At 31.0% G+C, this 16,749-nt stretch overlaps 1 protein-coding gene across 1 annotated transcript; it reads left to right on the top strand.

Moving 5' to 3' along the window:
- Positions 1–445: 445 nt before the first annotated feature.
- Positions 446–13,960, top strand: LOTGIDRAFT_81977 (hypothetical protein; the record flags this gene model as incomplete). Its single annotated transcript, XM_009046479.1, has 9 exons — positions 446–501; positions 2,122–2,283; positions 6,199–6,280; positions 6,605–6,637; positions 9,461–9,635; positions 11,814–11,962; positions 12,975–13,133; positions 13,533–13,632; positions 13,836–13,960. Coding segments are annotated over 9 exons (1,041 nt in total), but the record flags the coding sequence as incomplete, so codon positions are not given.
- Between the last annotated feature and the right edge of the window lie 2,789 nt (positions 13,961–16,749).

The raw sequence follows: 16,749 nt of genomic DNA, 5'->3' as shown, positions 1-16,749 counted from the left end.
ACCAAGTGATGTCCAGATCAAGGTGGATTTGGCATCACCGGAAGATACACGAATGTTTGATCAAAAACATTTGAAGGACCAGTCTGTGAAGTACTATATGAATACCAAAGTCAAATTAAGGTCGCGGAAATCTGAGGAAGATTTAAAACCTATTCCACCGAAACGGACTCCAGAAACTTCTCCTATATGGAAACGGAAGGGTAATGCTCCAATAATGCCAGTTATAAATGGTAATGTTAATGTGAATGCTCTAGCCGAGCCTAAACGTATGAGCAATATATCAGAAACCAGTGAACCAGACAGTTATGATGGACAGTGCTCTTCAAGCTCTCCAAGTTCGGAGAATATTAGTCAGGAAAATATTAGTATTTCTAGTGAAAATAGTGTTAGTTATCAACCGCGATTAAGACTGAGTGTTACACCAGATCATCAAACCTTACCTCGTGCCAATGATAAACAACGGAAACGTTTATATCGTATTGGATTAAATCTATTCAATAAGTAAGTAAGATTTTTCTTCTTCATGTGAATGCCTTTGTTGAGGAACATTTCAGCTACTTTTCAGTATGAAAGATCCGGATTTAACAGAAATTTTAACAAGCTCAGAGGTAGAAGTAAACCAGCTTTCAATTTGAAAATTTTCACAAAAAATTGGCCATCTGGATCTTAGGAGACTTTCTGAATATAACTGAAAATGGTTCCAGGAGCCACAATGGCTCAAGTAGACGTTTCCTTTCCCATCTAACACAATCAGGTGCAGAAGAGATGAATATATAACTCCATTACACTTCATTTCTTAATTCCTGCATGTTTTTCTTTATCTAATCTGGCGGTTTGAAATATCAGGTTACTTTCAAAACATGGTTTTTACAACATGGAAAACCCGCAGATCTGTTAAACAGTTGCAAATCGGTCTACTTATTTATGGCACATTTTCTACTTCTCACCTTTCAGAGCAAATCATGTAAAACATGAATAGTATTATAATGGCTAGATCATGTTTAAACTTACAGTGTACTGTGGAAATCTTAAAGGGGGTCTCCTACTTTTTTCAAAATACTTATCTTGGGAATGGTCAGCTTGGTGTAATGTGGGAAATATGTTGAATACTTTTCTTCTATGCAACTTTCTATGCAACTGTTGTCTACTTGTCTCACCCTCTCAGTTATTGCTTCAAATGTACTGGCAGTTTAAAGCCTTTCACCTCATCTGTCGCTTGAGCAAATCATGTGATGCTGCCAGTTGCAACAGGCCAACAGTCATTGAAAGTAAAGGTCAACTTTAAATCTTCTATCCCCTTCTGTGATAGAACAATCCAAAGAATAGTTATCTTGTAACTGTCATAATTGGCTCATTAGTTTTTTTTACTCCACATTCATTTGCACTTGAAAGTTTACATTGATTACAAATAGGCGTTTGGCTTTTTTTTTAATATTTGTAAGAGATGAATTCTGTTGACCTGAGAAAAGCTTTATAGTTTTGGATGATTCCTTTAATATATATCATTAGTTACCATCTGTTCTTTCTGTTTCTGTTGCCACATTTCTCTGACTACACCTGGCTTTTATTGCTATTCTACCTTTTAATATTTTCTATACTTATTTAAACAGGAAACATTACATACTAACATGTCTCACTGGTTTTATGTCAGCTTTAATGTCTATCTTAATTGCTATATTTTATTGATTTTTAAATCTCATGAGATTGTCATTAAAAATTAGGTTAAATTGAAGGTTTTTCGTGATGTCAGGATGCGGAAACATGCAAATGCATTTGTGTGGGACACATTTCTCTAGATTTTTACAAATATGGGCAAAAAAAACAGAATTCCCCTTCAAGCTTAAAAATATTTTTTTTTTGCATTATTTTGTAAAGTAATTATATTCATGATTTTAAAAGATATTTGGTATCAATACACAGTAATATTACCTCAACTTTATAATAGCTTTCAATTCTGTTTTATTTTTTATTGTGAATTGGCATTGTATTATATAATAACATCATACACTTTTATTTCTGTTTGCAATCTCGCATTCGTTATCACTGGTACCTTAAGCTCTTTGACTAATGCTTTTTGAATTTACCATAACAATAAGCTTATAACTTTTTTGCATCTTTCAGAAAACCAGATAAAGGGTTAAATTTTTTAATAGACCATGGATTTCTGGATGGGTCTCCTAAAAATATTGCAAGGTTTTTCATCACCAGAAAGGGAGTTAGTAAGCAAATGATTGGAGAGTTTTTAGGAAACTTACAGAACCAGTTCAACATGGAGGTCTTACAGTAAGTATGAGTTTGAATTTCAAAGCACACGCTTGTTCTTTGGTTGATAAACCTGACATAGCCCAATCACTGCAGAAAAATATGACATAAAACTTCATTCCATTTTGGTTTGTAATGAAGGCTAACTCTCTTGTCACACCACTGTAATCCAATGTAAATGAGTTTTCATAACTATCATATAGTACCAGGTACTAGCATACCAAAGCCTCAATTACCAACAGCAGTTCCTCTCTCATAAGCAAGTAACAAATTCTGTTCAGGTCGTAGTGTTTTTCTGCTGGACAAAGATCATCCCTGTTAGGACACCAACTTTCGGTTACAAAGTGAAATTTTTACATGATACTGAAAATAATTTGCAGTTTATCTTGACGTAATTAATGTTCATTACCATTCAGGACTCTGAAAGGGAAAGATATCCCTGCTTAGAAATTTCACAATCAACTTGGATACAAACTTATTTTAAGTCAGCATTAACATTATGAAACTTCATAGCTCATTATAGTATAAATAACAACTTTAACTAATTAAATACATCACCATACATTAATTTAATAAGATACAACAGACAGTTACCAGATTTTTTTTTTAACTATTTTGCTTTGGTTTCAACCCTTCATAATTAATGATAAATGTCTTTAAATCTTACATGATAGTCAAAATATTCCATGGCAGACAAGAGAGGCAGTGTAGTTCTTTCAAACCAGATGTGTCAGTATCAGTAAAAAGTTACCCTTAAATTGAGAAAATTTTATTTAAAAATTATAAGCTTACAGTACTCAAAGAAAATTGAAGAAACAGAATTTCTGATTTTTTTTATTTAAGTATCTGCAAGATTGATTCAAATCGAAAGTTTTGGTCCATTTTTGGCCAACTTGTGTTTTTAATATTTATGAATTCATAAAAAAGCCTTATAGACACATAATTTTCAAAAATGACAGACTATAGATTATGTTTAAATCTGATAAGAAGATTTCAATAAATGTCTTTGACACACTTTTCTAATGAGTTTTTCTGATGTAATACAGATGTTTTTTTTAAAGGTTGAAATCAGAAACTGAAATTTTGGGACAAACAACATAAAATAAGTGGAAATATTTAGATAATTCTAGAGATTGGAGTTTGATGATTTTTAAAATGGGAAAGTAATGTCCCTAGTGTCTGTTATTTCAGTCAGTAAAAACATGAAAAACAATTAGCTGAAATCTAATCTCACTGGCACCATCCACTCTCCATTATCATCTTTTACTATTGATACCAGCGTCACTAAGGTGACAAATTGGACACCCAATGGACTGCCTCTTGAGATACCACCATCTGTTGTGTGCATGCCAACACACTTCTGCTTCAGATCAATGTTGCAGACACATTATGCAAATGAGGTTGAAGTGATGACTGTCTATTGGAAGGCAGGGGATAAAAGTCGATAACAATCTGTTGAATATTAAATCTTGACTTTTTGACCACAGAAAGCAAACTGAATTTCAGGAAATTAACAAACCATTGTCGCTTGATTGCTTCCTTTAGACAATTTACTGGCATTCCGATAGATGATTCATAGTTATTACAAATTAAGACAAAGGAAATAAAAATTGCCATCAGTTAAGGTTGTCTGCTTTATAAATGATGATGTTAATTTAATCTGTAGAGACAAACATAAAGCCTTTGACAGAAAAGAGCTTTAAAACAAATTTAAATGGAAATCAAATTAAATATTCTCTGTTTGTAAGGCTTTGATTCTCATGTACAGAACTGAAAGACAATGTTTTCATGAAAGCTCACTGTCAATATTTGGACAATTCATCCATGTTCTGATGTAAAAATCCATAATTCTCCTTAAGTAATGGTTATTCTAGTGAATAGTCATTAATTCAACTGCGTTCTTTTGTATCTCATGAGGAGTTCTCGACATTTCACGTCACTCTTGTCAGTGTTTTAGTAATCTGTTTTTACCCAATCCAAATAAATTTTGATTTTGAGCCTCATATTAGCAAACATTCTACACAATGCCAAATTGTTGTTCTGAATAATATATGATCAGAACTTTATTTAAATCTAGTAATAATGACCTTATTTCCGCTGTAAATGACTTTTTAAGATGGCTGCAAAAATGTCTTTTTGAGCGGCATCCAGACCTTGAAGTATTCGTGAAGAATCCGTGACAAAAGCTGGAGAGAGGCTTTGTGGCAAATTTAAATGAAAATCATAGACGTTGTTGGAGTCTTAGACAGTTTGGCTTAAAACTTTTCAACCAACCCTCTGAAGTATAATAATTTGAATAATGTTCCAAGCGAATTTGAATATTTTTGATAATTAAAGATGATAAGAAAGTCAGTAAACAAAACATTACATTAATTATACCAATACCATTGGGAACAAAATATATAATAGAACTGATGATGATATGTTATATTGATATAAACATCTATATTAATAAGATATTAGATTAATATATAACAATAGTATTAAGATGAGATAAGCTAAGATAATCAATGAAATATTGACATGTTATTTTGTGATTAATATAAGTTTTTATCACGATAAGTTAATATTTTATAATCTAATGTGCTTTTGATACACAACTTGGAGGAGTTCTTGTTGAATTTGAAATTAGTTCAAATGATAAAAATTGATTTTGTAAGATGAGATTAAACTATCAAAGTGGAATTTTTTCCTTTCAAAAATGTTCTAAGCCTTCTTCAAGGAAAGGTTATGGCTCATCTCTTATGCCAATTTTGTATCTGTAACTTTTTGGTGCCAGGACAGACATTTGTGGATGGCAGCCATTGTTTCAATATATCAAATTTTTATGACAACTTGAATATTTACCAGAATTTCTTTATTCAAATGACTGGAAATGTATTATCAAAATCAAAATCCCTAATCCACAAAAGATGTTTTATAATATGAATATTTATACTTTAGAAGTAAAATGATATATTCTATGACTCTATGAGCTGTGAAACGTTACTGTAACATGATATCTAGAGGGCAATACAAGGTTATATTGTAATAAAATATACCTATTATTCTAATAATTATTGTAATTCAACTGATGGAATATTAAAGGCATATATCCCTCAAATTTTTCACTTTCATGTCTAAGAAGGTTGAGTATCTTTATATGGTACAGAACCAATTGACTATTCCTGATCTAATAAGATAGATAAGATAAACTAGAAAAGACAGAGGAAATTCAATCACTTCAATTGAATTCTCTTTAATTTAAGTATCTAAGACCAATGCAGTGCAATGCCGGAAAGTATTAAAGTTTTAATTGAGTTTAACACATGTTACAATCAAGTCAATGAGGCCAAAAATTAGACGACAAGATCCCTTGCAGAACTATTAATATAATTATTGTAAACAACACAGTAGGAAATTATGGCAGACTGTCATGATAGAATTCAACATACACAAAAATCAATATTTCCTCCTGTATGGACTGTGTATTAATGGGCTTAATTATCTTGGAATTAGATTGGAAGTTCTTTAAATGCAGAACAATTAGAATCCCACTGTTCAATTCCTTTTGCTGTAGTTAGAGAACTAAGATTCAGAACACAGGCATTGATTATCTTAGTATTTGTCAGCTATATCTAAAATATGTAAAATGTTTTATATTATCTGTTTAACTAGCAAATACCAATCCCTTGCCAATTCTCTTTCAAAATTTGCCAAAACATACATTAACTTTCTTTACGTTGTAAAACGAGCAAATTTGTTTTTGACTAATTCAAGGCACAGATAGACAAAAATTACAATTTTTTTGTGCACTGAATATTCCTTCCAAACCTTTTCTGAGGGTGATTTAAATTTCAATGCCGATTTATTCCTTCATGCTTAAACATTCTCCTACATTTTCCACGAATAGTCCAAGAACGAAGTCCTCATTTTATTCTACTTTTCTAATTTCAGTTATTTTACCGAAGCTATAGATTTATCTGGACTGCAGGTAGATATGGCATTACGGAAGTTCCAGGGCTATTTCAGGATGCCGGTAAGTGTGATGGCTGCTCAATATTTTGATTTGGTCGATTGTTCGTGTACATCTTAACACCATCTAAATATAACAGATTATTATATATTCCGAATGAATCTAACAAGCTTTGTAAAAATCTGGGACAAATTTTTTCGGTGCTCAATTTTGCCGTTGTCTGCTGCTTAAAAAAATTATTTGGCTGCTGATTTAAATGCTTGTCTGTCTAAAAGAATCAGATATGATTTGAAAGTAAAAGTTACTTATTTAGTAAAGCACCTTTCATATTTTTATTGGAAACAACTCATTGACTTGTGAAATAGTTAATTGTTTTTTTTATTGTAGGGTGAAGCTCAGAAGATAGAACGGCTAATGGAGGTAAGAACATTAACTATCTACCTCCTACCAACTTGTAAACAAATTTACAAACAATATTTCTCTCTTTCATCTTTCTCTGTTCAAGTGCATCAGATATTTTCAAGGTGGTTGGTGTTTGACAAGATAAGTAGACAAGTTGTTTGAAGCTACATTTTATGTTAGGCCTACTCATAGGTTGGGTGTATGGAAACATTGTCAAAATATATAACATTAATATTTTATGTTGGTTGGAAATCTACAAGTTTCTTATGTAACCATAATTTGGTATTGACCATAATGCTATATCTTTTCATATTGTAGTGATTATGATTATGCAATTTTGACACATTTTTTGGTACAGTTATTGTTGTTTGAATAGGTATTCTAAAAAGTCATGTCTTGCATACTGGAAACTCTCAATCAAGAGTAGAACTTAGTATGTCTTGTGTTGAACAAGTTTCCTTTTTAGCTTTTACTGAAAGTGACATTACGACTTATTTTCTCTGGGGCATAACCTTCTAAAATTACCATTTCTTATCCAAAATTACTAGAATCCATTTAGTCCACAAATACCTGTTTCAAGACCATTATAAAAAGTATGTCTTGATCTGACACATAAAAGAAAGCTGTGATTGAATATCCATCAGTATTAGTATTTGGCCTACTAGTATTTGGTATGGTACCAATGTGTGTGATATATTGTTTGTTATTAAGTACTTATCCTCTCTAGTATTACTAGTTTACATTACTATCTACTTAACACCATATGGTGGAGAACTTAGACTCAATAACTGGACATACATCTGCCTCCACTTGGAGTATTTGATGTCAAATTCAATTTTGAGCTTTGATCAATACTTATTTATATAAATATTGTATTTTCATTCATTGCATTGAATGCTATGTTTTTATGTATAGTTTTAAAGCTTGAAATGACTTGACTGCTCTTCCATGAGGCACATGAAAAAAATGCCTCACTTCTGAAATAACTACCAAATTACCCAGACCACACTTTGCCTGATTTCAATTTGAATTTCTCTACTGACTTGCCTTGTGTTAGAAATCTCTAAGCGTGTGTACAATTGAATGGGTACATTTAGAATATGTTTTTTCACTGTGATTTATCGATTGATTGCATATATAGCTGTAAATGTTCAGGACTGTATGCAGATCCATTCCATTATCCATAATGAATAACAAACAAAGAGGACAAAAAGAAGTCATGTCATAGTTTTTTCCAGAAAGTTCATTCATACACTATTGTAATGGATATCCTGTATGAAACATAATATAATGTTCCACCTAAATCTTAATGAAAATAATAAAATTAAGTAGATTTTCAAGTGGGTTCTTAGAACCACAAGTAGATTAAATGTTTTTAAAAGATCATTATTGTAATTAACTACAGTACAAAACACTGGTCAGAAACATCTAAATAGTACTTGACTACAGTATCAGAAACCAGTCAGGAAAACTGAGTCTAATTATTTACACCAGTTCCTCCTGTTAAACATGTATTCTCTTTGATATTGTGAGACCTACAGTAGCAGGTCAAAACCTTTTAATATCCTTTTTGATATCCAATTGCTAAAAAAACCAACATGATTCATTTATGATAACATGTTTATGAAATTGTTTTGATTAATTTAGTTATTATCAATGGTTATGAATATATTCATTATTCTAATGAAAGTCATGGGAAGATTATGATATTATTAGCTTGAAATCTTAATTAATGAAATATTGACAATCTTATCTTCCTTTGACTAATACTGAAAACATTGGAATCGTGCTTATATTTATTTTTAGTGATACAGGGCCTAAGCTTTGACATTTTATCTTTGTGATTCAGTAAGAAGGATGTTTGATTTCTTAACTGAGTCTGAGCTTTCACATTTTCTTAACGGATTTCCAGATTTGTCAGTGATGAAGGTTGGACTAACTGACTTAATATAGTATTTCATTGTTTGTGTAGGACACAAATATTGGTCTGCTACAACTAGTACGTGTTAAAAACCCCTCAAAATCATATTTTGTAATTGTTCGTTTCATGCTGCTTATTAAGCAGTGTTTAGGGTTGCCCTTCTTCTTAAATTCAAACTCTGCACCAAACGTTACATCTTTCCAACTAATTCTGCAAAGACTATATCTTTGACTTAAATTCTAGATCCTATCTACTTCTTTTCCTTGTGTTGATCTTTAACATATTTGAATAATGAGAAACCAAATTATCAAAAAAGTTGATGAAAGAAGCAGCTCTTCTGTTTTGAAGTCTATTTTATTGTACAGCTGGCAGATATCAGTCTGTTTTTTCCTGGCTACCTCGTTAGTTTATGTATAAATCCATCAGTATTCTGCCTGGCTTGTATATGTTATAAATAATACTTGTAAAAATAATTAACGAACATAAACTGATTATTAACATAATGTGTTAAAAACTGAATGATGTGAATGGCTGCATAAAATTTCAGCCGTGAAAGAAAGTAGTAATTTAAAACTTTTACATGTTCTCTAGAAAAAAGACAAAAACAGTATATTGCGGTTAGCTATATATCTTATTCACATTTCTGCAATTTTAGGAAAACATGAATTACTGAATGCAATTCTGCTTACATCAAATATCATATACAAACTGTTTTTTTTTTTATTGACATTTATGTATGTTATATGTGGTTCCAAAGAATAAACAGGTTTGACAGTTGAGATGGGACACAAACCTTTGAGAATATCTGATGCATTCTTGACACTTAAAAAAATGTTATAATTAAATTTCTTCAACTGTTTGTGGTAAGGTCTGCCATAGATGTCTACATAACGTTTTATTTTTCATGTTGTATCTTTCAGGCTTTTGCAAGTCGTTACTGTGCATGTAATCCTGATCAAGCAAAGTATTTCAAATCCGCAGATACCATATTCCTGTTGGCATTTGCAATAATTATGTTAAATACAGATTTACATAATTCTAATATTAAACCTGAACGTAAAATGAAACAAGACGACTTCATCAAAAACCTAAGAGGTAAGAACTAATTTTCTTCAAATGTAGATGGTTGAGGGAATAGATCTGATACAAGGACTTGAACTTGATGAGTCAGTAGAAATTATTCCTTCTTCCACAAAGGTTTTTAAATATGCAAGACAGTGTAGTATTGTCCAGAAAACTGTGAATTAACTCTATGTACCAAGCCAGCCTACATCTTGTATGTGGTATCAATGTTGAATTCAGCGTTAAACTTGAATTGGAATTAGTCTCTTGGGTTATTGATTTCATATTTTCTGTGTCAGACAATTCAGTGATTTAGATACTGTAATTGGTAAATTAATATAATAATCAAATATGTTTATTGTAAAATACTTCCAAAATACTGTCAAATCAATCAAACCAGCCAGACACATTTCGCACATATAAAAAAATTAACACCCAAAACCCTATTTTTGATCAAATAAATGTGCTTTGATTTCGACAAAAACTGGATTGAATTAAAACTGTTTATTTTTAGCACATGGTTTGTATCCCCCTGAACAAAACTAATTCATGACAAATTATAAAAACGCCCAGTCTTACTAGTGAATTGAAGTTTTCTTTCCACCCAAAAAGTTGTCGTCAGAGAGCCTAAAACAATATGCCAAACCCTTGAAAAGTCTTGGATCAATTTCAATGTCATGTTTTCATGTCGTCTGGTAAAGCCTGTGATGTAATAATGGGTGGTTGAACTAGGGTGTCATTTCAATGTCAAATTAGTAAAAACAGATTAGGTCTTATGTGTGGGCTTGAATCATTTTATAGTGTGTTTTACAAACAATTTAACAGACAGCCAATGATTACTGAGAAAGCCTCCTGCAGCAATGACAAAATTTCTTCTGTTGTTGTTTAGAGATTGATTGAGCAGAAGTTTGTATAAATGATTTTGCAAGATACCTCTCCAGTCGATAAACAAAAATAGAAAGCATCTTGCCTAGTTTGAAAACATTTTCTCACATCGACTCAGGTGCAAAACAGTAGGATATATTCATTTTATTTTGACTATTTTGTTTCGCTAGTATCTTACTGTGTATTACAGAATTTTGATGGTATTTTGATATTGTTTTAATGCGGGTGGTCAGTAAATGATAGTAGTATTTATTAGTTTAGAATATAATATCTTACCAGTACTAGAAGTTTAGTATTTACACAGTTGGCTTATATTAATGATTTCCTGTAACTTACAACTTTATATAAACCTCATTCAATGGTAATCAATACTATCTTATATTTGGAGAGTAGGCTGTTGATTCTGTTCTATTTGCCAGTCTAGTCTGACTATAACACAGAAATGGTTGGCTGACAAAATGAATTCTGGGGTAAATTTCATTACTCTGGAACAAATTCCGAATATGTCACACTGATTAGGAATAATGAGAAATTTGATGCAATAAAAAACCTACTAGTAGAACAGAACGGTGCTATTGCTATGATTTTGCCTTTTTTGTCCAGTTTTAGATTTTTTGACTGCAAATTAGGCTAGATTTTGAAGAAAAACTTAAAGGGAATTACCATAATGGACTAAATAAACAATAACAAAGTGGAATAGAGAAGTAGTTGTTTTAACTTCTCAATCACTGGCTACATGAAATTTAATTACTACAGTAGCCATATTGATTTCTCAAATTGTTTATATATTTAGCTTGTGTTGAAATTTCTTCAACAGATGTAGTTTATAGTTAGGTTATTGATGGACATGTTCATAAAAAAACAAGGTGTTAACATGAACGCCTCATGGTTTCTATAACGCCTCATAAAATCTACATGGTGCTTGATATTGACCAGTTATTAAAATATGTCTTTAGTACCAACTGTTATATTCTTTTATTTTGATGAGTTGAACAGGGCTGTTGATTGCACTATATGAATATGGATACCTTAAATGAATTTATGATTTAAATCTTGACCAAGAACTATTGATTGCTAGCATTGAATATATATACTAAGCCAAAATTGCAAATTTGCAGGATTTATTGTTTTTTGATCATCTGTCACATGCCTACATAAATGCCATATTTCTTGATATAAATATGTTTCAAGTTATCTGATTGTTCAATCTCTAGAATTTATTTTGAATTTAGATTTATTTACCAAATATTTATTTGTTTGTTATATCTGAAATTTATCCTGATCTGAATGTTCTCCCACTACAGTTCTGTTATTGTATATTTACAGGAATTGATTCTGGTGATGATATAGATAGAGATTTATTATTTGGTATTTATGAAAGAGTGAAAAGTCAGGAATTTAAAGCTGGTGTAGATCAGGTTACACAAGTTTTAAAAGTAGAACAAAGTATAGTGGGAAAGAAACCAGTAAGTACTGTTTGAATTTGTCAACATTTGTTAAATAATCATTTTTTTATTTCTTTAGGGCCAGAAACATTGATAAAATGTCACTTGACTTGAATGGTCTCCTATAGCTTGCCTATTTCAATGCCTGAAAGAATTATAGGTCTTAAGTTAAAAAGTTGTGAAAATCAGTTCTGGTCTGAAGAATATAGCAACTGTAGGATATTTAGAATAACAGGTTAATAAGAACTTGTGTTTTCAAATCTTTTAAGTTACCCATTCCATAAATTTCAACTTTATGTGTTTAAAAGTTGCTAGTTATTTCATGTCAGACTGCACTGTAATTGATGCCTGATTGACAGGTGATAAACTCCGCCCACTGTTAAACTGTTCAGAAATTAAAAGTAAATATTAGTTTAAGAGGAAAGTGATGGAGAGTTTTTAGATTAAGGATAATAAACTCTGATAGAAAGTGATATAAAGCATATCTGATTACACCCAGATTTATTATTTTATAATTCTGAATATTTTTCTACAAATTTTTCTTACCTTAATGGTTTGAAGCCATTTATTCATGCCATTTTTATCGTGCTCTGATAAGAATGAGTAAGATTTGGAACATTTGAGCATGTGCTCACCATGTATCTAAAGTAAATACACAAGGTATAGAAAAAGACATTGAGTCCAACTTCCTGTATCCTGTGTATTTGCTGTTTCTTGTTTCTTGTTTCATTAACCCAATTCCAGACACCATACATTTTCCATTTGCTTCTTAACCAATCAATTTGACACCCTCAACTTAATAATGAACTCTTTCACACATGCATACTTTCTATCAACATAAACCTGCAGATGTATGAATGGAAGAGCTCATTCATAAACTTGGGGTGTGTCATGTTTTGAACAAGGTGCACCGTGACATATTTTCGATCTCACTGGCTTTTTTTTAATGATTGACTTGATAAATTTCAGAACTTGCCATATTAATCAGCTTGAGATTTTATTATCAAATGTTTACACCAACATCTTGATATTATATAATTAGTTAATTAACCAATTACTGATTGTTTATTTACAGCAATTAGCGTTATCCCATCGTAGATTAGTTTGTTATTGTCGGCTATATGAAGTACATGATCCGTGTAAAAAAGAAAAAATTGGTTTACATCAACGAGAAGTATTTTTATTCAATGATCAATTATTGGTAAGTATTGGTAGGAAAGATCAAATTGCTTTTTAACAATCTAATTTTAATAAGATGACATTTTTTTTTATATATTTTTGTCTCCATCATGATCTTACAAGTTTTCAACAGTATTTGACAATTTTAATGACATTATTTTTAACCTATCAAAGTGTGGTGTGAAGTACCCATTTCTTGATATCAATGGATTGTTGGAAAGCTTAAAAAGAAGAACAATTTGACAGCCTCTTAAAGTTTTGCAATTTCACAATTTGTCAGTTACCAAGAAACAGGTCCTTTTTTCCAGTTAAATACTTATTTTGCTTTCTCAATAATATTTTGGATAAACTACTGTTTTCCTATTTGGTTTGTCCTACATTACTATTAATTATATTCAAATATTGTATTGATTTATAACAGATAACTAAGATATTTAGTAAGAAGAAATCAGTTATAACCTATAGTTATAGAATGTCATTATCATTATATGGTATGCAAGTTTTTCTCTTTGAAACCTCACGTAAGTATTTTTATTTCTTTTCTATTCCCCTCATCATAAAAACGCTACTACTGTGTTGGGTCTATGTCACCAAACAACTTTCAAAATACACAATTGCAATCATTCTTATCTGAATATTTTGAGGCAATAACAATTTATTGAGCTTGATTTAGACCTGAATATAACTTGGATCTGTTAATAATTAAAAGTTTTTGTTTTTGTAGATTATCAGTTTGGAATTCAACTAACAAATAATTTAGATGGTAAAGTATTAATGACATTTAATGCTAGAAATGATCATGATAGACAGAAATTTGTAGAAGATTTAAAGGAATCCATTTTAGAGGTGAGTTGGCAATATGTTTTATGTATCATGTATATTTGCTGAATATTAAAACATTAAACATGAATTGTGAAAATGGACAAAATAAGAATTAAAGTACTCTATGTAAATAAACTTTTTAAAAATTTTGACAGGTAACACTTATTTGTTTGTAGTAACTTGAAATGGAGATACAAACTTTGCAATTGTCTTTACCTTTGACTTTGATTAATGACATTTGATTTCAAAATTTCAGACAAATGGAATGGAACAGTTGAGAATAGAAGAAGAATTGCAGCGACATCGTAAAACTCATAATACTCTAGATAAACACTACGCCAATGATGATTCCAGAGTTCACATGTACGATTTGGTGAATAACACGTCTGACAGTACTGTTAATAGGTTGTCTGCCCCTGAATGTGGCTTAAAGAAATCTTCTTTGTCCAACTCTCTCAATGAATTGTCACCAGGTATGCATGAGCATGCTGCATGAACGTTGAAATAAAATCAACACTCCACAAAGTAATTATTATGTTCTTTCACATTTGTCATCAAAAGATGGTGATGGTTTATCATTTTCCCTCCCTTTTCATAATCAACAAATTTTAAACAACTGTGAAATACTAAATTGAATATTTTGTGAAAGAGACTAATGTCACTGTGACTATAGAAATGTTACCAAATTTAAGTAGGAATGTCTGAAACAATTTAAAATTCAAAAATTATCTAAATATTTTCCTTTCCAAACAATTTTTGAAGGATTCAAGGGGGATAACCTAGTGGAGTTTTGATTTGCTCTCATTATTTTGTTCTATTATTATTATTTTTACATCAAATGAAATACTTTTGTGTTCAAATGTGGCATCAAAGGTAACGTTGCATTACATTCTTTCAATGTTAAGTTGATCAATGTTTCATGTGCATTTTCGTTTCCAATTTCTAAATTTTTGTTGCATTTCATTCTGTTGATTAAGCTGTATTTACTATCCCTTTGGAAAATTTCTTGAATATTGTTATTTTTACTAAGAATTTGTTTGCACCCTTCATTTTCATTCCTTTATCATGTTTTTATTTAATGTTCAAGGTTTTCATCTCAGTGTATTATTTTGGTTACAGTATTTGATTTTTTCAATTATTTATTTGTTAAGGACACTTGTGTTTAATATCCATTTTTAGGCTATTACTGTACTGATTCATTTTTTTGCTTTAGTTTCTATGGTTACAGGCAAATTTATATAATTTCTTAGCTACTGTTGCTTTTATGTTTTACTAAGGTTAGGTTCTATATGGTGTTAGATATTAGTTGTGACCCCAAGTTGTAGTTGGTGTTCTTTTTTTATATTTCCTTTTTCTCAATCAAACAGTATGGCCATTATGTTGCTACCTTGTAAGTTTTGTCTCGTTGAATTTCTTCAGTATGAAATATATTCTGAAACTAGAGACAAAAAATTATACAGATTCAAAAGTGTTTTGTTTTGCCTTTGTGTCTGAACACACTTGCAGCTTCTATTGGCACCATTCTGATTTTCAATCAGATGTCTGTAGATATACATAGATTAATAGATATCAATCAAACAATTTAAGATGTCTCAGATAAACATACAAAGGCTAGGCAAATTCTCATCAAAACAAAATTGGGGATGGATTTTGATTTATATCTGATTAAAAAATATCAAGGTTTTCAATTATTTAGGGCAGTTTTGTGAATTCTGATGTTAAAAAGCCAAACCTGAAATTTTTTTACCTGGTAGTTATTTTAGTGGTTTTATATGGGTTGTTGTAGCTTATACATGTTGTTAAATCTTTCCCGATATTTGTTGTTGATTGGTAAAGGTGTAATAGGCTGTCAGTAGTTGCTGTCAATTCATGTTCATCATATTATGACTCATTCTCATAAAGGCATTGTCTTTAATAAGTCCTTTAACATGTAATATGATTTTATCAAGTTCGTTCAATGATATTTTTATTGCTTGGAATCTAATACCTAAACTCTCCATGTCAGTTGTCCTATAGTCATTTTAGCCAAATTTCAAATTTGAAAAAGATTTGTCAAAACCTTGCCAAAAAGTGTAAGAGACAAGGGCTGTATCTTTTATGTAAGTTGAAATTCAAGCCTGTATTCTGTAAGGGTCATCTAAGATAAACGCTCTATTATTTCACACTATTGTGTAATATTTCCTAACTAGTGTATGTTTATATTTTTAGACCTTGGGATGAAACGAGGTAGTAGTGGTGCATCTCTCGATAGTGGAGTGGTGAGTGTTTTTATTTCAGTTGGACATCAAAAATATGTTACATTGAATAATTATCAAGAAAAGGTCATCAAGTCTACTGACAAAATTCATCAAGTTTTTACTTCCATCAAAAAAATAGTTTTCTAAAACATCGAAGGTTTTATATACCCATTCTTTCCAACACTGCAAAATTATTAAGCTGTATTTACTTTTCAATTTAACAATCTAGCATTTTTTGATGATTTTATCATTCTATGTTTTGACAGGTATCTGGTAGTGTAGGTAGTGCTGGTAGTCGAGATGATTCTATTGCGCAGACCTTCAACTCATCTACTCCAACTAAACTAACACTTAAAGGTGCATCTATCACTAAAGTTAGCGGACTCACCAAAGCTATCAGTCCAGCTAAACCTAAATCTTCTCCTGTCAAACTGCGGGGAAATTTACCAGCCGGAACAGAAGTATAATGTGAGAAGTTTTGGGATAAACTGGAAGAGATAGATGAACTGACCATTCAAAGGAGAGTGAAATGTGGTAAAAGTGACAGAAGTCGAGTGGAAAGCGCTTTTGACAATGAAG

Source organism: Lottia gigantea (assembly GCF_000327385.1).
Source record: "Lottia gigantea unplaced genomic scaffold LOTGIsca_102, whole genome shotgun sequence".
NCBI lineage: Eukaryota > Metazoa > Mollusca > Gastropoda > Lottiidae > Lottia > Lottia gigantea.
The sequence above is the reverse complement of the archived record's forward strand: the minus strand, read 5'-3'. Positions and strand labels throughout refer to the sequence as shown.